The sequence below is a fragment of the Salvelinus sp. IW2-2015 genome, linkage group LG17 (assembly GCF_002910315.2).
Source record: "Salvelinus sp. IW2-2015 linkage group LG17, ASM291031v2, whole genome shotgun sequence".
In the NCBI taxonomy this organism is placed as follows: Eukaryota; Metazoa; Chordata; class Actinopteri; order Salmoniformes; family Salmonidae; genus Salvelinus; species Salvelinus sp. IW2-2015.
The window spans coordinates 20,465,141-20,490,256 of NC_036857.1; the positions used below are offsets into that span (position 1 = coordinate 20,465,141).

Here is a 25,116-nt window from a genome sequence, read left to right on the forward strand (position 1 = left end):
AAAAGGGAATATCTGGATAAACCATTACACAAAGGTACTGGGTTATTACTCAAAATTGGTCCTTTTTGCATCCTTTTGACATTGTAACTAGAAATTGTGCACCAATATTCCTGTTATATTAAATGAAGTACCATTTAATATAGATCACATGGACAATTAAGTAAATCAGATTTCTTACATAAATAAAGACTTGCTAAAGTGCCAAAATGCTGCATTTTGACATGTCATTTTTAAATAATGTTTTCAAAAGAAACATTGAACATTGTCTAATGTTTTGTGGTGGAACACTTTGTGGTTTGAGCATAACACATCAACACTGTTACCCATAGATAGACAGGTTAGAAATGTTTTAACAATTAAAAAAATTGTGAAGCTTGCATCCAATTTTAATCCACCCTGTTGCACACAACAGGTGTCACGACTTCCGCCGAAGTCGGTCCCTCTCCTTGTTCAGGCGGTGTTCGGCGGTCGACGTCACCGATCTTCTAGCCATCACTGATCCATCTTTCATTTTCTATTGGTTTTGTCTTGTCTTCCTTCACACCTGGTTCCAATCCCATCAATTACATGTTGTGTATTTAACCCTCTGTTTCCCATCATGTCCTTGTCGGAGATTGTTTGTTTGTATTTTCGTGTATTATGTATTGGTGCGCGACGGGTTCTTGTACCCACTTTTATTTATCTTGTAATTTTGGTTATGGAGTTTTGTTAAGTCTATTAAACGACTCCATTTATACCAAGTTCGATTCTCCTGCGCCTGACTTCCCTGTCACCTACACACACGCTAATARAGAATCTCCGACAGAATCTCCCCCAGGGCAAAACTCCTGGCGTCACCCCAGGTGAGATGGCACCATTCTCACCCAGAGTCCTCTGTTGCACATATGATTGTGTCTGTCACTTTTCCTGAGTTTTCCCTGCATTCCCAGCATAAGGCGCTCGTAGACTCAGGCGCGGCTGGGAATTTAATTGACAGAGCGTTAGCTCATAGTTTAGGGACCCCCATTGTTCCCGGGGATGTGCCTTTCCCCGTTCACGCCTTAGATAGTCGACCATTAGGGTCAGGGTTAATAGGGAGGTCACCGCTCCTTTGGGTATGGTGAAAATTAGTCTTTTCCATATTAAAAAAAAAAAAATGTAAAAAAATGTACCCCCTTTTTCTCCCCAATTTCGTGGCATCCAATTATTAGRAGTTACTGTCACGACCACCCRGTGAGAGTCCTCTGTGGCCAAGAAACAGTGGGGTTATGACAAGCTAACCAGGGTAGGCCCAGCACCACGGGAAACGCAGGAGAGTCAATAAGGAAAAGGCTCGGGAGGTCCATGGGGCGACGCACAATTGGCCTAGCGTCGTCCGGGTTAGGGAGGGTTTGGCCGGTAGGGATATCCTTGTCTCATCGCGCACTAGCGACTCCTGTGGCGGGCCGGACGCAGTGCACGCTGACCAGGTCGCTAGGTGTACGGTGTTTCCTCCAACACGTTGGTGTGGTTGGCTTCCGGGTTGGATGCGCACTGTGTTAAGAAGCAGTGCGGCTTGGTTGTGTTTCGGAGGACGCATGGCTCTCGACCTTCGTCTCTCCTGAGCCCGTACAGGAGTTGTAGCGATGAGACAGCTGAGGCGGACAGGGCTTTCAGTCACCTGAGGGCTTTGTTTACCTCGGCTCCCGTGCTGYCCCATCTGGATCCCTCTTTGGCATTCATAGTGGAGGTGGACGTGTCCGAGGCTGGGATAGGAGCTGTGCTCTCTCAGCGCCCGGGTACGCCACTGAAGCTCCGCCCTTGTGCATTCTTCTCGAAGAAGCTCAGCCCGGCGGAGCGAAACTATGACGTGGGGGACCGGGAGTTGTTGGCTGTCGTCAAGGCCCTGAAGGCGTGGAGACATTGTCTTGAYGGGGCTAGACACACTTTTCTTATCTGGACTGACCACCGCAATCTGGAGTACATCCGGGCGGCGAGGAGACTGAACCTTCGCCAGGCAAGGTGGGCCATGTTTTTCACCCGGTTTSTGTTTACCCTTTCTTACAGACCAGGTTCCCAGAAAATTAAGGCAGGCGCATTGTCCCGGCTGTATGACACAGAGGAGCGGCCCATGGATCCCACTCCCATACTCCCCACCTCTTGTTTGGTGGCGCCAGTAGTGTGGGAGCTAGATGCGGACATTGAGCGGGTGTCACGTGCAGAGCCCGCTCCCCCTCAGTGTCCAGCTGGGCATCTGTACGTTCTGTCTGCTGTCTGCGATCGGCTGATCTATTTGGCCCACACGTCACCCTCCTCTGGTCATCCTGGAATCGGTCGAACGGTGCGCTGTCTTAGTGGGAAGTAATGGTGGCCCACTTTAGCTAATGACGTGAGGGTTTGTTTCCTCTTGCTCGGTGTGTGCCCAGTGCAAGGCTCCTAGACACCTGCCCAGAGGTAAGTTACAACCCTTACCCGTTCCACAACGGCCGTGGTCGCACTTGTCGGTGGATTTCCAAACCGATCTTCCACCTTCACAGGGTAACACCACGATCCTGGTCGTTGTAGATCGTTTTTCTAAGTCCTGTCATCTCCTCCCTTTGCCCGGTCTCCCTACGGCCCTACAAACTGCGGAGGCCCTGTTTACACACGTCTTCCTGCACTATGGGGTGCCTGAGGATATAGTGTCTGATCGGGGTCCCCAGTTCACGTCTAGGGTCTGGAAGGCATTCATGGAACGTCTGGGGGTCTCGGTCAGCCTTACCTCAGGTTTTCACCCCGAGAGTAACGGGCAGGTGGYGAGAGTTAACCAGGATGTGGGTAAGTTTCTGAGGTCTTATTGCCAGGACCGGCCGGGGGAGTGGGCGGCGTTCGTGCCCTGGGCAGAGATGGCCCAGAACTCGCTCCTCCACTAAGCTTTCTCCCTTGGGGTATCAGCCGGTTCTGGCTCCTTGGCATCAGAGTCAGACCGAGGCACCAGCGGTGGACGACTGGTTCCTGTGCGCGGAAGAAACATGGGACGCCGCCCATGTCCACCTTCAGCACCAGTACTGCACCAGAAAGTTGGCGCAGACCGTCACCGCAGTGAGGCCCCGGTGTTCGCACCGGGGGACCGGGTCTGGCTCTCGACCCGAAACCTGCCCCTCCGCCTGCCCTGTCGGAAGCTGGGTCCGCGGTTTGTGGGGCCATTTAAAGTCCTGAGGAGAGTGAACGAGGTATGTTACAGGTTACAGCTTCCCCTCGATTACCGCATTAACCCCTCGTTCCATGTGTCTCTCCTCAGGCCGGTGGTCGCTGGCCCACTCCAGGAGTCTAAGGTGCGGGAGGTTCCTCCACCCCCTCTGGACATCGAGGGGGCCCCGGCGTACTCTGTTCGTTCCATACTGTATTCGAGACGTCAGGGGAGGGGCCTTCAGTACCTCGTTGACTGGGAGGGGTATGGTCCGGAGGAGAGATGCTGTGTTCCGGTGGAGGACATGTTGGATCCTTCCATGCTGCGAGATTTCCACCGTCTCCACCCGGATCGCCCTGCGCCTTGCCCTCCGGGTCGTCCCCGGGGTCGGTGCCGACGTGCTGCTGGAGCCGCGCGTCGGGGGGGGGGTACTGTCATGACTTCCGCCGGTCCCTCTCCTTGTTCAGGCGGTGTTCGGCGGTCGACGTCACCAATCTTCTAGCCATCACTGATCCATTTTTCATTTTCCATTGGTCTTGTCTTCCTTCACACCTGGTTCCAATCCCATCAATTACATGTTGTGTATTTAACCCTCTGTTTCCCATCATGTCCTTGTCGGAGATTGTTTGTTTGTATTTTCGTGTATTATGTATTGGTGCGCGACGGGTTCTTGTASCCACTTTTATTTATCTTGTAATTTTGGTTATGGAGTTTTGTCAAGTCTATTGAACGACTCCATTTATACCAAGTTRGATTCTCCTGTACCTGACTTCCCTGKCACCTACACACACGACATTACAACAAGCTTCCATTCCAGCTGAGATATGGGGATTCATGGCTGATTTAAGATGAAATCATCAACACTTTTATAGTCAACCTTGTTATGGTCAACCCTGTTTCTTTATTTGGCACTTAATAGGCACTTACTATAGTATTTGTTTTTATTTAACCTCTTGAGATAGGAAAACATGCTTTTTTTATTAAGTTGAACATGTGCTCTTCATGACAGAATGTTAAAATAAGGTGAACTTGTTSAGCAAGTTACACACCAAAAGGGACTCATTTTAAGGAACAACCCTACTAATACAGTTAAAGGTCCAATGCATACGTTTTTACCTTACTGTGATTGTTTTCAATAAAAATTGTAAAATATATACAGTACCAGTCAAAAGTTTGGACACATCTACTCATTCAAGGGTTTTTATTTTTTACTATTTTATACATTGTAGAATAATAGTGYAGATATCAAAACTATGAAATAGCACATATGGAATCATGTAGAAACCAAAAAATTGTTAAACAAATCAACATATATTTGGGGTGTAGGTTGGGTGATTGTGGAGGTCAGGTCATCTGATGCAGCACTCCATCACTCTCCTTCTTGGTCAAATAGCCCTTAAACAGCCTCGAGGTGTGTTGGGTCATTGTCCTGTTGAAAAACAAATGATTGTCCCACTAAGCGTAAACCAGAGGGGATGGCGTATTGCTGCAGAATGCTGTGATAGCCATGCTGGTTAAGTGTGCCTTGAATTCTAGATAAATCACTGACAGTGTCACCAGCAAAGCACCCCCACACCATCACACCTCCTTTTCCATGCTTCACGATGGGAACCACACATGCGGAGATTATCCATTCACCTTCTCTGCGTCTCACAAAGACATAGTGGTTGGAACCAAAAATCTCAAATTTGGACTCATCACACCAAAGGACAGATTTCCACCCGTCTAATGTCCATTGCTCGTATTTCTTGGCCCAAGCAAGTCTCTTCTTATTATTGGTGTCCTTTAGTAGTGGTTTCTGTGTAGCAATTCGCCAATGAAGGCCTGATTCTCGCAYTCTCCTCTGAACAGTTGATGTTGAGATGTGTCTGTTACTTGAACTCTGTGAAGCATTTATTTGGGCTGCAATTTCTGAGATTGGTAACTAATGACCTTATCATCTGCAGCAGGAGTAACTCTGGGTCTTCATTTTCTGTGGCGGTCCTCATGGGAGCCAGTTTCATCATAGCACTTGAAGGTTTTTGTGATTGCACTTGAAGAAATGTTCAAAGTTCTTGAAATGTTCCGTATTGACTGACCTTCATGTCTTAAAGTAATGATGGACTGACATTTATCTTTTCTTATTTGAGCTGTTCTTGCCATAATATGGACTTGGTCTTTTACCAAATAGGGCTGTCTTCTGTATACCACCCCTACCTTGTCACAACACAACTGAATGGCTCAAACATATTAAGAAGGAAAGAAATTCAATACATGAACTTTTAACAAGGCACACCTGTTAATTGAAATGCATTCCAGGTGACTACATCATGAAGTTGGTTGGGAGAATTCCAAGAGTGTGCAAAGCTGTCATCAAGGCAAAAGGTGGCTACTTTAAAGAATCTCAAATATAAAATATATTTTGATCTGTTTAACACTTTTTTGGTTACTACATGATTCCATGTGTTATTTTATAATTGTGATGTCTTATTCTACAATGTAGAAAATAGTAAAAAATTAAGAAAAATCCTTGAATGAGTAGGTGWGTCCAAACTTTTGACTGGTACTGTATATAAAACACAGGAAACTGCACAGGGCCTTTCACAGGGTGTTTATAGGGTTATCCCCACCAAAAKCGTAACTGCAATCTGTTTGTATAGTTTATGCAGCATAAATATCTAAACAACTCAGATGGTTGGCTCTTGGCAGTGAGAAGGATATATCCAGAGGACAGATGGTTTTGGGGAATGCTAATGAGATGCTTATTCATGTCTGATGACAGAGACCCTAGAGGGGGGGGATGGGGGGATAGGATGAGGGTTGGAGGGTCACTAGGGGATGGGTGTCCCCAGGGTAAATCATTTACAGTAGGCTGGGAGAGAATGGTAACAAACCAGCGTCTTGGTTCATCAATCAGCAGCTTGAAAAATTATCTAGGCAAGTTACAGTTAACTTGCAGAATATTTTCAGCACAACATTTTCAAATAAGACAACTGTTTGTAAATATTATTCAGTAGAAAACTTAAATTGTGCTATCGTTCATATACAGCGAAGTTACAGGCCATTGTTTCTTTCGCTGTGTCTTTATGAATCATGAATCCTTCCCTGTAGCTTGGTTATATTCCATACGGAAGCTACATATGTTTTGCCTGTGTTAAGGCAACAATAAATATTTCATTAACTGTATTGTATATGTCAGTCATAGGATTCAATCCAATTAAGCTCTCAAATGTTCAGTTGCATTTGTTCAAATAGACAGTGAGATTAATACATTATATCTGTTTTTTCTTGACAGCATGTTATATCAATACCACTTCACAAACGACCTCAGGTTCACACTTAAATGTGATATTTTCTGCAATATTGAGCAGCTTTTGTATGTCACTTTTGTTCAATCTTATTAATTTCTGACTTATCACTTTTTTTTAAGGTGGTGGGCAGGTGGGGTACGTGTCCAATGGAAATGCATTAATTTACACAATGTCCATTGCTTACAATTATTATAATTTTTAACACCCTGATAGGCCTGATAGGTTTCCATAATAATACCAGGGTAAAATACAAAATAGGTATTACGAATAGGTCTGCATCATGTCTAAAACACGAACGTTAATGAGCAGTGAGCAGATTGTGACCCATTGTGTGTACAGTTCAGTACAGTGGCAGTAGCTAAGAGGAGAGCGAGCGCTAGAAGCCCTTGTCACGTAAATGCCCGCGGGGCGAAGGCGTGGTGAGCGTGGATGAATGCAAGCGTGCACGAATACTGGAGAAGGCTACGAATAGTGGACAGCGATACAGCGATACTCTCTCCTCTGCTGAAAACGACAGAGAGATGCATTGAATGGGGTTCGAATATGCCAGGGGAGACCTATTTTAAAATCAAGAAACCAACCAGCTGAAATACAAGGAAACGCCCAAACCGAAGGTAAGATTGTCAGGTTACGATGTGACAATAAACGATATGGGAGTATTCTTTGAACTGTGCGGGGGAAAAAGTAGACGGGTTCATTCACTCGTCTTTGGGAGTGATACATTAACCGGCTTTATCATATCGTTGTTTTAGGCTTGGCTGTGCCATTGTCGTTTTATTATCAATATCGGCATCAGTGTTTTTTCTTTCAACAAAATAATCGTACGGATTCCATCCATCCATGGGCTTTTTGCTCTAATTGGGGACTCAGGTTTGTCATTTAACAGAAAATAAACCACCATTAGCCATACATGTTCATTGTTCCTCCCTCAATTTGAAAAACGTGTAACTAATAGCATACAACGTTTTAATTTATCATTATGCTACTGTATCAAAATGGTAAATACCATTCTTTATGTGAATGGAAGAAAACAAAAACGAGTTTATAGATGATCAGATAAGATACACAATACATTTGCGTTCTGCCTGACACACCTTGGTTGCTATATCCAGTCTAGTCTGCACTGAACAGCAATGTATAGAGAGATAGGGAGGGATAGGGACCTGGGTTTGGTCAGCGAGGAAGGATACAGTGCAAAAAGAAGGCATCCTTACAGTAATTGGGCTGGGTAGACCTAAAGTAAATAGGCAATGATTATCTAGATGTATTGATGTAGAAAGGTTGTCTTCAGGATTAGGCCTGTTGTAAGTAGTAAATACAGTAAGCGTTTACAATACATCTATTAGCATCAGAAACTCAGGGGCCTCAGTTCAGTTGATTAATTCATAGAAACATCCATTTACTCTGCAAGTATAAAGTCTCTCCGTTTCGCTGATCTGTTTTTGTCCATGCTGAGTACTTAGGCTACATGTAAATAAGATAGTGATGAAGAGTTGTGGATGATTTGCATAATTTATTTTACATTTAGCAGAAGCTCTTCCAGACTTATAGGAGCAATTCGGGTTAAGTGCCTTGCTCAAGGGCACATCAACAGATGTTTCACCTAGTTAGCTCAGGGGTTTGAAGCAGCAACCTTTCGGTTACTGGCCTAACACTTTTAACTGCTAGGCTGTCTGCTGGCCATTTTTTTGCATTGTATGTTGTTAGTGGCTGCTCTAAAGCAGCTGGCTCACTCCATAATTTCCATGAAAAAATGTCACCTGTGTACTAGCAGCCAAAGCAACAGCAGGACACAGTGGGAGGTCCTTGTTGTACAGGTGGCAGTGCCAGTAGCTAGTGGTTGAAGCAGTGCAAAAGTAGGATCTTAATTTGATCACCCTGTTTGAGGAGAACTTTCCTGCAATGCAGGAAATTTAAAGCTTGGAGGTTTAAAATGGCTTCTGAAGTTTGTAATTTCCATTTAGAAATTTCGGACCTGATTTTCCCTTTACAAAAAATGTATCAACCCCTACAAAAATCTCAATTAATTATAATCCACATAATAATTAAAATGTCCTGTTGCTGCAGGATTATTTCCTGCTGTAGCAAACTTGCTCAAATTAAGATCCTACATCTGTAGTTGTAAGAAATAATAATGTTTAATGGCAGTTGTTTTGGCCAGCTCCGGCCTAATGTTACCATTTGCATAGGTTATGTAGTTTACTCATTAAACACTTGTAAAAAAAAAAAGTTAAAAAAAAGAAGTACACTCATGTCTCAAAACTGCATTATTATTWTTTTTTGTACACTTCTAGATTTAGCAGTGAACAGAACAAAGAAAGAACAGCAACACTACCACTGAATGTTCCACCGACTTTGTCACAAGTCGTCACTATTTGTCATGTTCTCAGTGAGATTCAGAAAGAGACACTGGGTCCTGACACAGTTTCAGGCAGCTGGCATGCTAAACAGGAATGGCCTGTTTTTCAGATATGGAAGTGAACAAACTTCACTATCCTGAGATTTATCCCGTTGTGATGGCCCCTGCAGTTGTTGGTCAGGATATCCTGTTGAAAACAGTGTTGTGACTAATGTGATGTTGCACCACTGGAGATAGTTTAAAACCGATATAAAGTAATGACTGACCCCTTGAAAAAGAAAAAGGGGTCGTTACAGACAAGTGTTGTTTAAGTGGGTAATTAAATATATAGTAATTTGAAATAGTAAATCATAGCTTTCAAATCAAATCAATCAAATGTTATTTGTCACGTGTTTCGTAAACAACAGGTGTAGACTAACAGTGAAATGCTTTCTTACGGGCCCTTCCCAACAATGCAGAGAGAAATATATTGAAACAAAGATTAACATGAGGAATAAATACACAGTGAGTAACTTTGAGTACCAGTACTGAGTCGATGTGCAGGGCTACGAGGTAATTGAGGTAGATATGTACAAATAGGTAGTGTTAAAGTAGGTAGGCAACAGGATAGATAATAAATAGCAGCAGTATATGTGAAGAGTCAAAAGAGTTAGTGGAAAGACAGTCAATGCAGATAGTCCAGGTAGCTATTTGGTTAACTAAATCAAATCAGTTTGATAAAACAAATCAAGTTTATTTGTCACGTASGCCAAATACAACAGGTAATTTGAAATAGTAAATCATAGCTTTCAAATCAAATCAATTAAATGTTATTTGTCACGTGCTTCGTAAACAACAGGTGTAGACTAACAGTGAAATGCTTACTTACTAACCAACAGTGTGATTTTTAAGTAAAAAATAGGTATTAGCTGAACAATCGATAAGTAAAGAAATAAAAACAACAGTAAAAAGACAGTGAAAAATAAGAGTAGTGAGGCTATATACAGTAGCGAGGCTATATACAGGCACCGGTTAGTCGGGCTAATTGAGGTAGTATGTACAGTTGAAGTCTGAAGTTTACATACACTTAGGTTGGAGTCATTAAAACTCGTTTTTCAACCACTCCATACATTTCTTGTTAACAAACTATAGTTTTGGCAAGTCGGTTAGGACATCTACTTTGAGCATGACACAAGCAATTTTTCCAACAATTGTTTACAGACAGATTATTTCACTTATAATTCACTGTATCACAATTCCAGTGGGTCAGAAGTTTACATACACTAAGTTGACTGTGCCTTTAAACAGCTTGGAAAATTCCAGAAAATTATGTCATGGCTTTAGAAGCTTCTGATATGCTAATTGACATCATTTGAGTCAATTGGAGGTGTACCTGTGGATGTATTTCAAGGCCTACCTTCAAACTCYGTGCCTCTTTGCTTGACATCATGGYAAAATCAAAAGAAATCAGCCAAGACCTCAGAAWWAWRWTTGTAGACCTRCACAAGTCTGGTTCATCCTTGGGAGCAATTTCCAAARYCCTGAAGGTACKACGTTCATCTGTACAAACAATAGTACGCAAGTATAAACACCATGGGACCACGCAGCKGTCATACCGCTCAGGAAGGAGARGCGTTCTGTCTCCTAGAGATGAACGTACTTTGGTGTGAAAAGTGCAAATCAATCCCAGAACAACTGCAAAGGACCTTGTGAAGATGCTGGAGGAAACAGGTACAAAAGTATCTATATCCACAGTAAAACGAGTCCTATATCGACATAACCTGAAAGGCAGCTCATCAAGGAAGAAGCCACTGCTCCAAACCGCCATAAAAAAGCCAGACTACAGTTTGCAACTGCACATGGGGACAAAGATCGTACTTTTTGGATAAATGTCCTCTGGTCTGATGAAACAAAAATAGAACTGTTTGGCCATAATGACCATCGTTATGTTTGGAAGAAAAAGGGGTGGCATCATCATGTTGTGAGGTTGCTTTGCTGCAGGAGGGACTGGTGCACTTCACAAAATAGATGACATCATGAGGAAGGGAAATTATGTGGATATATTGAAGCAACATCTCAAGACATCGGTCAGGAAGTTAAAGCTTGGTCACAAATGGGTCTTCCAAATGGACAATGACCCCAAGCATACTTCCAAAGTTGTGGCAAATGGCTTAAGGACAACAAAGTCAAGGTATAGGAGTGGCCATCGCAAAGCTCTGACCTCAATCCAATAGAACATTTTTGGGCAGAACTGAAAAAGTGTGTGCGAGCAAGGAGGCCTACAAACCTGACTCAGTTACACCAGATCTGTCAGGAGGAATGGGCAAAAATTCACCCAACTTATTGTGGGAAGCTTGTGGAAGGCTACCCGAAATGTTTGACCCAAGTTAAACAATTTAAAGGCAATGCTACCAAATACTAATTGAGTGTATGTAAACTTCTGACCAACTGGGAATGTGATGAAATAAATAAAAGCTGAAATAAATAATTCTCTACTATTATTCTGACATTTCACATTCTTAAAATAAAGTGGTGATCCTAACTGACCTAAGACAGGGAATTTTTACTCAGATTAAATGTCAGGAATTGTAAAAAACTGAGTTTAAATGTATTTGGCTAAGGTGTATGTAATCTTCCGACTTCAACTGTACATGTAGGTATGGTTAAAGTGTCTATGCATATATGATAAACAGAGAGTAGCAGTAGTGTAAAAGGGGGTTGGCGGATGGTGGGTGGTGGGTGCGGGAGCTCAATGCAAATAGTCCGGGTAGCCAATGTGCGGTGGCACCCGTTAGTCGGGCTAATTGAGGTAGTATCCTGAACCCTGGAGGTCCTGGGTGGCAGGCAGCTTAGCTCCAGTGTTGTACTGAGCCGTACGCACTACCCTTTGTAGTGCCTTGCGGTCGGAGCCCGAGCAGTTGCCGTACCAGGCAGTGATGCAACCAGTCAGGATGCTCTCGATGTTGCAGCTGTAGAACCTTTTGAGGATCTGAGGACCCATGGCAAATCTTTTTAGTTTCCTGAGGGGAATAGGCTTGTCGTGCCCTCTTCACGACTGTCTTCGTGTGTTTGGACCGTCCTAGTTTGTTGGTGATGTGGACACAAAGGACCTTGAAGCTCTCAACCTGCTCCACTACAGCCCCGTCAATGAGAATGGGGGTGTGCTCGGTCCTCCTTTTCCTGTAGTCCCAATCATCAGGGAGTACAGGAGTGGACTGAGCACGCACCCCTGAGGGACTCCAGTGTTGAGATCAGCGTGGCGGATGTGTTGCTACCTACCCTCACCACCTGGGGGCGGCCCATCAGAAAGTCCAGGATCCAGTTGCAGAGGGAGGTGTTTAGTCCCAGGATCCTTAGCTTAGTGATGAGCTTTGAGGGTACTATGGTGTTGAACGCTGAGCTGTTGTCAATGATAGCATTCTGACGTAGGTGTTCCTTTTGTCCAGGTGGGAAGGGCAGTGTGGAGTGCAATAGAGATCTGTTTGGGCGGTATGCAAATTGGAGGGGTTCTAGGGTTTCTGGGATAATGGTGTTAATGGTGTTGACCTGTTTAAAGGTCTTACTCACGTCGGCTACAGGGAGAGTGATCACACAGCCGGAACAGCTGACGCTCTCATGCATGCCTCAGTGTTGCTTGCCTCGAAGCGAGCATAGAAGTGATTTAGCTCGTCTGGTAGGCTCGTGTCACTGGGCAGCTCGCAGCTGTGCTTCCCATTGTAGTCTGTAATAGTTTGCAAGCCCTGCAACATAAGACGAGCATCGGAGCTGGTGTAGTACGATTCAATCTTAGTCCTGTATTGGCGCTTTGCCTGTTTGATGGTTCGTCGCAGGGCATAGCAGGAGTTCTTATAAGCTTCCGGGTTAGAGTCCCGCACCTTGAAAACGGCAGCTCTACCCTTTAGCTCAGTGCAAATGTTGCCTGTAATCCATGGCTTCTGGTTGGGGTATGTACGTACAGTCACTGTGGGGACGACGTCCTCGATGCACTTATTGATAAAGCCAGTGACTGATGTGGTGTACTCCTCAATGCCATCGGAAGAAACCCGGCCTCTGGGTGAGCGGTTTCCTGTTTGCTTATTTCCTTATACAGCTGACTGAGTGTGGTCTTAGTGCCAGCATCCGTCTGTGGTAGTAAATAAACAGCCACGAAAAGTATGGATGAAAACTCTCTAGGCAAATAGTCTGGTCTACAGTTTATTATAAGATACTCTACTTCAGGRGAGCAAAATCTAGAGACTTCCTTAGATTTCGTGCACCAGCTGCTGTTTACAAATATATGCACAGACCGCCCCCCCTCGGTCTTACCGGAGTGTGCTGTTCTATTCTGCCGGTGCAGTGTATATCCCGCTAGCTGAATATCCATGCCATCATCATTCAGCCACGATTCCATGAAACATAAGATGTTACAGTTTCTGATGTCCCGTTGGTAGGATATTCGTGATCGTACCTCGTCTAATTTATTGTCCAAAGTTGACGGTAATTGCAGCTTTCCCACACGCCGTCGGCAGATCCTTATGAGGCACCCCGCTCTGTGTTCTCTGTACCTGCGTCTCTTTCTCTTGCCAATGACGGGGATGTTGGCCTTGTCGGGTGTTCGAAGTACATCCTGTGTGTCCTGCTTGTTGAAGAAAAAATCTTTGTCTAATCCGAGGTGAGTGATTGCTGTCCTGATATCCAGAAGATATTTTTTGCCGTAAGATACGGTGGCAGAAACATTACGTACAAAATAAGTTACAAATAACGTGAAAAAACCCACAATTGGTTCGCACAATTGGTTRGGCGCCCATAACACTGCTGCCATTTCTTCCGGTGCCATTTTTAAACTATTTAGTAGTCTTATGGCTTAGGGGTAGAACACTTGATGCATCGGTACTTCTTGCCGTGCAGTAGGAGAGAGAACAGTCTGTGACTTGGGTGGCTGGAGTCGGACAATTTCTATGGCCTTCCTCTGACACCGCCTGGTATAGAGGTCCTGGATGGCAGGGAGCTCGGCCCCAGTGATGTACTGGGTCATACGCACTACCCTCTGTAGCACCTTGCGGTCGGATGCCAAGCAGTTGCCATACCAAGCGGTGATGCAGCCAGTCAAGATGCTCTCAATGGTGCAGCTGTAGAACTTTTTGAGGATCTGAGGGCCCATGCCAAATCTTTTCAGCCTCCAAAAAGGGAAGAGGCGTTGTCGTGTTGTTGGAGAGGTTGTTGTCCTGGCACCATACTGCCAGGTCACTGACCTCCTCTCTATAGACGGTCTCATTGTCGTCGGTGATCAGGCCAACCACTGTCGTGTCGTCAGCAAACTTAAGGATAGTGTTGGAGTCGTGAGCGGCCACACAGTTGTGGGTGAACAGGGAGTACAGGACGGGAGTAAGCATGCACCCCTAAGGGGCCCATGTGTTGAGGGTCAGCGTGGTGGATGTGTTGTTGCCTACCCTCACCACCTGGGAGCGGCCTGTCAGGAAGTCCAGGATCCAGTCCCACAGTACGTACACCACTTAGGCCGATACTTCAGCTAGATATCTGCCTCTAAACACTAAGAAAAGAGGATTCCTCAATGGTTCTTTGGGACGGGTGATGGTTTCTATATGGAGCCATAATGACTCAAAGAATCCTTTGAGCCCTTCAGTGGCTCTTTGCCGTTCACATAAGGGCTTTAAAATGTAGGGTCTGTGGCTCATTCTAATATTTTGTGGTGAGGTTGCGCACAGCTCCTTTTGTGTAACTGTAAGCAAGAGTGTCATTACAGTTMATCTAATATGTTGTATTATGCCATTACATGTTAAACAAGTGTATATGATTAAGGCCAGTGACTGTGTCTTGTGAAAGACTCACGTATGGCCTTGTGTCAGTTGTTGTCTGTTGTCTAAACCAGTGGTTCTCAATTCTCTCCTCAGGGATTCCCATCTGTTCCAGAGATAGCGCACCTGATTCAACTTGTCAATTAAAACAATAATTACATATAAGGAATTTTAACAATATAATATGGCTAACCAGAATAAAAAACCCTATATGGTTCTTCAAAAAGATCTACAAAGAACCTTTGAGATTAACAAAGGTTCTTTATCGAACCTTTTTCTATAAAGGTTCTATAAAGAACCATAAAAAAGGGTTCTATATAGCCCCCAAAAGGGTTGAACCATAGCATAAACCTTTTTGGTGCTATATATAACTTGTGATTAATGGTTCTTTATGGAACCTTAGGAAATTGTTATTTATAGCACCATAAAGGTTCCATTTAGAACCTTATGAGCATGTTTTTGTATAGAACGTTAAAAAAAGGTTCTATATAGCACCAAAAAGGGATCCGCTATGGTTACAAGCCAAAGAATCCTTATTTGGCTCTATATAGATTTTTTTTCTGTATGTACATCTCCTCTAGTGTAGTGAATCTACCTCAGTACATGAGAGGAGGTTGTGAGGCTGTTTGATACTGGTGATGAGCAACACTCAGTTGGCAGCTTTCCCTTCAGGAACCATGAATTCTCCTGAGGATCTACATGAAACACACTGACTGGAGAGAGGATTATTTTTGGAAAGGCTGGTTATCCTGCATTTAGACATACCTTGGAAGACATACTCTAAATCATGGTGTGAAGTCCATAAGTAGGGCAGTATACACTTTCTATGAAACTGTGTGCATAAGACTTTAATCATTATGGCAATTTTAATCCTCAAACATCCATTTTGTATTATACACCTGTTCAACTCCATAACTCTAAATACTTCAGATTCATGTCTCTTGCTAATACCTGTAACAACAACTGATGACAGTAAATGCTAATTTACGATAAAACGAATAATGCTATGTCAACATACTATTGTTTTGACAGCTAATGTTTTCTTTTGATGATAGAATCTGTCAAATCTTTGTGATTCATAGTTATGTTACCCGCATCCCAGCTCCGCGTCCCAGCGTTCTTCCATCATTCCTAGCCCAATCTCTACCCCGCTCCTCAGTGACTGACTGCTCCTCTCCCTTTCCCATGGCTCTGCAGAAAGTCACTGCAGCTCCTGATAGTACAACTCTGCAGTCCCCTTCAGTAGGCAGGCAAACCCCTCACTACAGCACCTGCTACTGACCCTATAGGAGGAGAAAAAGCTTTTCATGCTAGTCGCATAGCAACAGTAACTGGCATTATTACTATTCCTACTACTACTACTAATACTACTACTACTACTACCACTACTGCTGCAGCAGCGTGGTCTCAGGGCAATTCGTATTATTCTGTACGTAAGTATGTGTACTCCATTTAGTATGATACATTATGTTAGGTTGCATTATGAATGGAATAGTGGTCGTACAATATCATATGAATGAGAGGACGTATAGTATCATACGTCTCACCCGGTCGTACAATATCATACGAATTAGATTACTTAATTTATCATAAATCTTGGAGGACATACAATATAGTATTTCACATCTTTATCTGAGACCAGGTTGCTTGTTGTGCCGTAACAACAAAGGAGAATTACGTTGAGAATTTATGTTGACGGTTAGGGGAACTAATGACAAAGGTTAGTATAATTTACGTAGATAGGTTAGGAGAACTTAAACGACAAAGGTTACATAGCAGGTTAGGTGAACTGGGTTAAGGTTAGAATAAGGGTTAGAGGAAGGGTTATCTAAAATGCTACAGTTGTCGCTGACACGTCGTCAAACATTCAACCTTTGGATTGCTAGACTGATTACGCCTACCCATCCTCCCCGACCAACATCCCTTCTTTCGTTTCTGTCTAAAGTAACTAAACCATTAGTAGGTATCAAACTTTACTTCTCGGAGGTGCTCAAAAATACAAAAACTATGTTTCGTATGGCTCTGTGGCCCGGCCGACTACTACTATTACTAATGCTGCTGCTGCTACTACTACCACTACCACTACTACTACTACTACTACTACTACTACTACTACTACTACCACTACTACCACTACCACTACTACTACTACTACTACTACTACTACTACTACTACTATTACTACTACCACTACTACTACTACTACTACCACTACTACTACTACTACTACCACTACTAATATTACTAATGCCGCTGCTACTACTACCACTACTACTACTACTGTAGTAATACTGCTACTACTACTACCACTACTACTACTACTCCTGTACTAATACTGCTACTACTACTACCACTACTACTACTACTCCTGTACTAATACTGCTACTACAGCTATCATGATTAGACAGTGTAGACAGCTTGGTTAGTGTTCAGGGCTTAGTGCTCGTTGATGGCAATAATATGAAATTACATAAATCAAACTTCTAAGTTATTTTATTAGTTACTTCTTAATTATTTTATTGCAGCAGATATTGCAAAAGCATAATTCATATTTCAAGCAGTTTTATGCAGCATACTATCCTGTGTTTTATTGTGTCCAATCTTATAATTCTCTCCAACATCGGTAAACGCTTCGAACAGTCTTATAAAGACTGGTAGATGATGGCCAACGGCCATTATATTTGACTTTTACCAATTAGGCCAAGGGAGAAACCAAATATGGGAGACTTCCCAGCACCACTCCCTTCAGCTCACTGCCTCAGGATCACAGAAGGCGCTAGGCCTAGGTGAACAGGTGTCCCAGCCTCCCCTCAAATAATTCTGCTCCAAGTAGTCTTACGTAGATGTTTGCTTTGGGGCTCAACTAGAGTGTCATGACCAGTCACCAGTAGAAGCCAAAGGTGCATTCACATATGGGAATTCACTTGCCGTACAACCATCCAGTCGTTTCGTGTCAAAACACCAGAGAGTGTTCGTGCGATTGTGCTCTGACTGAAAAGAGTGTTGTTGCTGAATGGAAAACTACTACAGTGCACGTGATTAGATTAGGTCCTTTTTCAATAACCCTGGCTTGATAGCATGGGAGCAGGGTATCCTGTTTAGTAGGCTGTTTACTGGCACTTGAACTCACAGGAAGACATTGTTTTGACTGCTTAGAGTGTTTGGTTTTCTTTAGGAGTGGGAACCCTATAACCCTGATATTAACTAGTTCAGATCCTAATGAGTTGTTACTGGTTGTCAAATCCACCCATGACACATTGAGGCTAATTACCACAAAAKTATAGACTAAGTCTTATACATTGCTTTGCAGCATGACACCAGGAAATGTGAACCTGATCATAGAAATGTGCAAAATGAATCGCAAGCATTTAGCCTTGTGCTACATGTCTTAACCATGTTCAGAGGACATATATGTACAGTAACAGTCTAAAGAGCAGACATGAGCTGGTGTGTGAGACAAGGTTTCATCAATAATGCACAAAAACAGGAAACTGAGATAAGATAGGGTGCAACCAGGACATGACATCAAACCAACATCACATATCTTTAACAAAACCAGACATTTCATGCAGAGGAAAAAACAAATTCAGTGTCTGTATGAATCCTTCTGTAGCAATTCATGAAAATGCATGATTCTCTTTCTATTTTTCAGACTGTATAATCTATTGATCATGCACTCAGTCTGGTGTTTCTTTGGTAGACTAGCCAGATACTCTAGGTTGTGTGAATTACAATGTGTTATCAACACAAATATCTCCGGAATGACTTGGAGCTTTTCAAGTGAAAGAAGCAGCTAATTAAAATATTATTTAAAATATAAGTACTGTATATGTGTAATTATCGTCCGCTTACCAATTAAAGGGTTCCTCAGTAATGAGGTCACGCACTGCCCAATACGTTGTGCACCAATATGCCGGAATATTTAGTCTGCCATTAAACATGTTCATTGTTCTCACATAGTGGATAATCATGTAAGTTTTAAACTGTCATGTGAAAGTGATATTGTTGATAAAGTTATGTGAAACAAGTCATTTACGATGACATGATTCAAGCCAAGCATTATAGAGGGTTATGTTTAGGTCCCCTCAATACAGTTGATATTAGAGCAGTAAAGGGCAAGCTCCAATCCATAACATTAAACCATTTCACTGTAACAAGCTATCTATACCAACCAGGACTTTAGGCCCCAGTGCTTACAGTCCCTTGCACATGGCCTGTGGCCCACTTTTCAGACAGCAGAGACAAAAAAAGCCTTTACATTTCTTTCACCATGTCCCGCTACATCTCTGCCATGTGGGATTAATGCATGTCTCGGCCCTGAAGGCAAGGTGTTTAATTGAAAGCTGCTGAATAGACTGTGTTTGGTTGACTGAGCAGTGACAGTGGTCTTGGATAAACATAAATACTGTAGGCCTACTGGAAAATTGGAATCAATATTCCAGTCAGTCGATACCAATATACTGTATATTATCATTATCATGCATTAGTATAGATATACGTTTGCATAGTTATACTTCCAAATATTATTATTTTTATTTGTCTCTCTCAATGAAGCTTGGTGTGAGGTTGACAGTAAACAAGGTCTTTAAAACCCCCTGGATTCTATATCTAAGTAACATAATAAAATTATCCCATCAAAATCTATCTGTTTAAGATAGAGATATCTGTCTTTTTTTGCATGGAATGCGTCTCAATCCAGCACATTCGCCATGTCTCCCTCCTGCTGTGGTGGAAAGTGGCAGAGCTACAGCACTGTTTGTCAGACCAGGAGACATCCCGAAAATCCCCACGGGACTCGTCTGAAGTCGGTAACGCTGATGTGCCAACTTTTGTCTGTAGCGTCCGAACCGTTTGGGCTACAAACTAATATAACCCCACTGTAGAAATGGGAGACTTATGAACATGCATTTGGTGTTCTACGTTTTGTATGTATTATTAAACGCTATAGGCCAAATTCAATATTTTATCAAATTATGTATTTATATTTTGGGGGGATACCTAAAAGGGTCATAAAATTCCAAATCAAATAGCTAAAGGATCCATGGTATGACCTTCTTAAAACAATTCCATATGTCAGCTTAGAACCCCTCCCCCCAACAGCTTAGACTTTTAAGAATTAAAGAAAATACATCAGAAGTGACATAGAATTTAGCTTCAGCCCTACTGAGTTTGTTCTTCTGGGAAAGAGCTTTGTCCAGATGAAAGCTGTGTCCAGATGGATAAAAATAGATAGGTTTTAATGCTGCCCACTGTGCCCAGATGTTAAAAGGGGGCACACCAATCTGATGGTTCATTCAATTAAATTGGCTGATACTGTAAGTACACATTGAAACAAATCCTCACATGTGCACGCACATGAGGGCCTAAAGTAAGAAACATTTCTTGACATTTTCTGCCCCACATAGAATTCTGTACTGTAGTGACAAATCACCATGCTCCCCCTAGTGGTCAACATGTAAATGCAACTGTGACTATTCTTGGCAGCAGGTTTTGAAGAGAATAAACTATGATAGTATTGTCATCACAAAGACACTGGACATCCTGCTGCTATAATACTGGCAGAACAATGTCAGTGCACTGTGCCAAATAATGTAGGTCTTTGTTCGCTGTGCGTTACATTCAGTCATGCTAAATGAATTGAATCCATTGAATGTGCATATTTCACATTCAATCATAAAAATGTTAATTTATCACATTGTCAGTATTGCATGGCCTTTAAGTCAGGGCCCTTAATTGAATGAGTGCTAATTAACATAATCAACAGCGGGTGATACTGTGGGATTGAGTGTTCCATTTCCATTTCAGTGAGATAACCAATCAATTTAGCCATTACTGTACGGCAGACTGGGAAGTCGGGCGTGTGTGTGTGTGTGTGTGTGTGTGTGTGTGTGTGTGTGTGTGTGTGTGTGTGTGTGGGTGTGGGTGTGGGTGTGGGTGTGGGTGCCTGTGTGCGTGCATCTGGGCCTAAATGAGCCTAAATATGGCAGGTGAAGCAGACATTGATCTCTGTCTGTCCTGGCTATCTAGATGGAGCCAAACTGACTAGACTTGTCTGAGACGGCCCTTAAGGGAGAATGCTTAAAGAGGTAGTAGTGCAGTTACTGTCTGGTATCTAACACCATCCATCATCTGTGTTTCCTCATGCCCTGTGTTGTCCCTAGAGCATAAATCATTTGGCCACAATATAAGTCACCTGCACCAGGTCTCCTGGCTGACCCATGTTCCCTCAGGCTTAGCAGAAGCAGCGTTCTGAAAGCACAGTCTGTAGTCTAGAATCTGAGCCAGACGTGCCCTAGCTCAATGGGTTGGCAGCACATAGCACTGATGTTGTTACGCAAACAAACTCAGCCAGACTTGGGTTTGGTACCAGACGTGGCAGTGCAGGGCAGGGACAGCACAGGCCCGGGTGAGGGTTAGCTAGCGTGCACACCGTGCAGTATGGACAAGCTAGTGGTCAGAGGCGCTCGCTTCGTGCTGGATGTCAGTGTGTGGAAATTGAGGAAGAAGGGCTTCATGCTGAGGATAATGAGCTCTGGACTGGGATGTGTTCAGACATGTGTGATAGTAGTTTTATTACCACAGAGACAGTAGTCCCAGGGGAACTCCACAAGGCACAGCAGCACTCTATAGATCAGTAGGAGGACTTCATCTGGTCAACCTCATTCTGTCACATACAATAGAGGGCAGTTAGAGGGGCTGGTTGAGGTGTGTGTCTTTGTCTGCTGTAGTCTTACCTATTATGTGATATTGTGATGGATGTGTAAGTCATTGTAGGTTGTATGGATGTAGCAGACACCTATATTTTAGCAGTACTGTATGAGAAACCTATATCTTAGCAGTACTGTATGAGAAACCTATATCTTAGCAGTACTGTATGAGAAACCTATATTTTAGCATTACTGTATGAGAAACCTATATCTTAGCAGTACTGTGTGAGAAACCTATATTTTAGCATTACTGTATGAGAAACCTATATCTTAGCATTACTGTATGAGAAACCTATATCTTGCATTACTGTATGAGAAACCTATATCTTAGCAGTACTGTATGAGAACCTATATTTTAGCAGTACTGTATGAGAAACCTATATCTTAGCAGTACTGTATGAGAAACCATAATCTTACAGTACTGTATGAGAAACCTATATCTTAGCAGGTACTGTATGAGAAACCTATATTTTAGCAGTACTGTATGAGAAACCTATATCTTAGCAGTACTGTATGAGAAACCTATATCTTAGCAGTACTGTATGAGAAACCTATATTTAGCAGTACTGTATGAGAAACCTATATTTAGCATTACTGTATGAGAAACCTATATCTAGCAGTACTGTTGAGAAACCTATATTTTAGCATTACTGTATAGAAAACCTATATCTTAGCATTACTGTATGAGAAACCTATATCTTAGCATTACTGTATGAGAAACCTATATCTTAGCATACTGTATGAGAAACCTATATTTTTAGCAGTACTGTATGAGAAACCTATATCTTAGCAGTACTGTATGAGAAACCATATTCTTAGCAGTACTGTATGAAAACCTATATTTTAGCAGTACTGTATGAGAAACCTATTATTTAGCAGTACTGTATGAGAAACCTATATTCTTAGCAGTTACTGTATGAGAAACCTATATTTAGCAGTACTGTATGAGAAACCTATATCTTAGCAGTACTGTATGAGAAACCTATATCTTAGCATTACTGTATGAGAAACCTATATCTTAGCATTACTGTTTGAGAAACTTATATTTTAGCAGTACTGTATGAGAAACCTATATCTTAGCGTTACTGTATGCAATAATTTGGGAGGTGTCAGATGTGATGTTGATAGATGGGAGTACTGTATGTGTATGTATTGTATATTTTTAAATGCTACAAAAGGCTAGATACTGTATACAGAATGACTTTAAATGCTTATTGGGTTACCATAGTGCTAAATCCATTAGACAATGGAGTCATTGTAATTAACAACATCAATGATTATTTCCTTAACAGGATTAAGCTCTCTGGACTGTGAATTGCTCAATATGGGACTTTGTTAATAAAAAAGACTTGCTTTCTAACCATTTCTAAAACAAAACCGCTCTTTGAAGGCTGATGTTTGATCTTTGCCAATTTGCATTGACAGAGACAAGATTTCTACACAGCTGAAATGTCCTACTAATGTCATGATTTGCATTATCTAAACAGGGTTGATGTTGATTGACCGTGATCAATTCCAATACACCATTTACTACATATACTACAAGTACTGAACTTAATTTGAACCTAACTTCTGGTCCCCCATTGTAGATGACGGAGGGGAGACTCTGCCAGGTGCATCTCCTTGACGACAGGAAACTCGAGCTGCTGGTTCAGGTACAGTATACTGTCTTCATTTCCCCCCCCAGAGATTATTGTAACATTTAATTTAGTTCCTATGAATTTAAAATAGTTTTGACAAAACATTATAATGCACTCAAATAGATAGGCCTAATGCCCTCTTCAAACAATCTCCTATTCCACAGCCCAAGCTGTTGTCCCGTGAACTGCTAGATCTGGTGTCCTCCCATTTTAACCTCAAAGAGAAGGAATACTTCGGACTAACGTTTGCTGATGACAGGTAAGTCACATTGCTTATTTTGTGTAAGTATGTAAGTATATGGGTGTTAGAGTATACAGGGTGTGTGTTTGTGTGGTGTTTGGAGTGTGTGTTGTGTGTGTGTGTGTGTGTGTGTGTGTGTGTGTGTGTGTGTGTGTGTGTGTGTGTTGTGTGTGTGTGTGTGTGTGTGTGTGTGTGTGTGTGTGTGTGTGTGTGTGTGTGTATATACTGTATGTATGCTTGTATGCGTGTCTTCACAGTGCTGTTTGTTTATCTAACACTTTTCTTCATTGACTCTTGCAGTGGTCAGTGTAAATACTTGCAGTTGGACCGGAGAGTTCTGGAACATGATTTCTCTAAGAAGGCTACTGGGCCTATCGCCCTCAACTTCCTGGTCAGGTAGCAATGGCACCATCTCCATATCTGTAGCACATACCTTCCAGTAGGGAGCACTCCTGGATTGGTTTGAGATGATGATGAATGGGGTTTTATTACATTAGGGAATATCTAGTAGTGGGTGCTGAGATTAAGGAATGTCTTACTGATTATGCATGCAATATATATTTTATCATTAAATTCAACAAATTGTTTTTCAAACCTCTATTTGTGCTTTTCCCCGAAGGTTTTACATCGAGAGTATAACACTGCTGAAAGACAACACGACGGTGGAATTATTCTTCCTGAATGCAAAAGCTGCCGTCTACAATGTAAGCTACTTGTTATTTTATTCTGCTTTGTGTTGATCTCACCGTCTCATTCTCCCTCTTTATAAACCACCGAACCTCAAACAGTCAGACTGTGGCTGTGAAGCACTGTTTTGTCACAGCTATGTTGGAATGAGATGAGACAGTCAGTAAGGGTAGACTGCTGATCGGTTCAGTCCAAGAGAATTCTATTTCGATGATTATGAGTTAGTCATAGGGACAGAGCTCAGATACAGACACCTGCAAAGCGTCTCAAGAGCCCATATGTACATTTACGCATGTATGATTAAGATTTCATTCTTACAGGGGGATATAGAGGTGGAAAGTGAGAATGTCTTCAAATTAGCAGCAAACGCCTTGCAGGTTAGTTCCTTATTTGCTTGGGGCCTTGTACTTTTTATTAATTGGCTACTCTAAAGCATACATCTTCTGACATGTTATTTTTATATCTATTCAGGAAGCAAAGGGGGATTTCTCAAGGTAAGGACATACACTGAGTCTACAAAACATTAAGGACATCTGCTCTTTCCATGACATAGTTTGACCAGGTGAATCCAGGTGAAAGCTGTGATCCCTTATTGATGTCACTTGTTAAATCCACTTCAATCCACTTCAATTGCCTTGAGACAATTGAGAGATGAATTGTGCATGTGTGCCATTCAGAGGGTGAATGGGCAAGACAACATATTTAAGAACCTTTGAACAGGGTCTAGGAGTAGGTGCCAGGCTCACCGGTTAGTGTCAAGAACTACAACGCTGCTGGGTTTTTCACAGTTTTCCGTGTGTATCAAGAATGCTCCAGCACCCATAGGACATCGAGCCAACTTGACACAACTTTGGGAAGCATTGGAGTCAACATCCCTGTGGAACACTTGAGGCTGTTCTGAGCAAACGTGTTCTTAAGGTGTTCTTAAGGTTTTGTACACTCTAATGAGTATCTAACACAGCAGGTATCTAAGGAGCAAGACAACATCACACATTTAACAAAGACCTTCAATAATGGAACTGTTTCTCCAGACTTACAGTCAAATCAATGACAGCGAAGTCTGTTATAAGAGGGAAGGCAGTGATGTTGTGTCTTGTGAGGCTGTTAAAACCTCACAGAGGCCTTCTAATGAGTCTCATACCACTGACAGCTCGGCCAAGGCTGAGGTCTGCAGGGCTGGATTCTAACAGCATAGCTCTACCACCTTTAATAAATCTTCTATTGCAACAGCAGCACACTCTTTACTGTCAGGGACCATCCAGGTGGAACCATAGAAAGGGAATTATGGAAC

At 42.5% G+C, this 25,116-nt stretch overlaps 1 protein-coding gene across 2 annotated transcripts in view; it reads left to right on the forward strand.

Moving 5' to 3' along the window:
- Positions 1-6,781: 6,781 nt before the first annotated feature.
- LOC111977009 (FERM domain-containing protein 4B-like) overlaps positions 6,782-25,116 on the forward strand; it is a 29,419-nt gene continuing 11,084 nt past the window's right edge. The window contains exons 1-7 of one of the 2 annotated variants that reach the window (XM_024006253.2): positions 6,782-7,031; positions 22,847-22,912; positions 23,062-23,156; positions 23,439-23,534; positions 23,758-23,842; positions 24,146-24,202; positions 24,297-24,319. In XM_024006253.2, the coding sequence (XP_023862021.1) occupies positions 22,847-22,912; positions 23,062-23,156; positions 23,439-23,534; positions 23,758-23,842; positions 24,146-24,202; positions 24,297-24,319 (422 nt within the window). In that variant the 5' untranslated portion in view covers positions 6,782-7,031. The remainder of the gene's footprint in view (positions 7,032-22,846; positions 22,913-23,061; positions 23,157-23,438; positions 23,535-23,757; positions 23,843-24,145; positions 24,203-24,296; positions 24,320-25,116) is intronic. The other variant, XM_024006254.2, reaches the window with a different exon arrangement.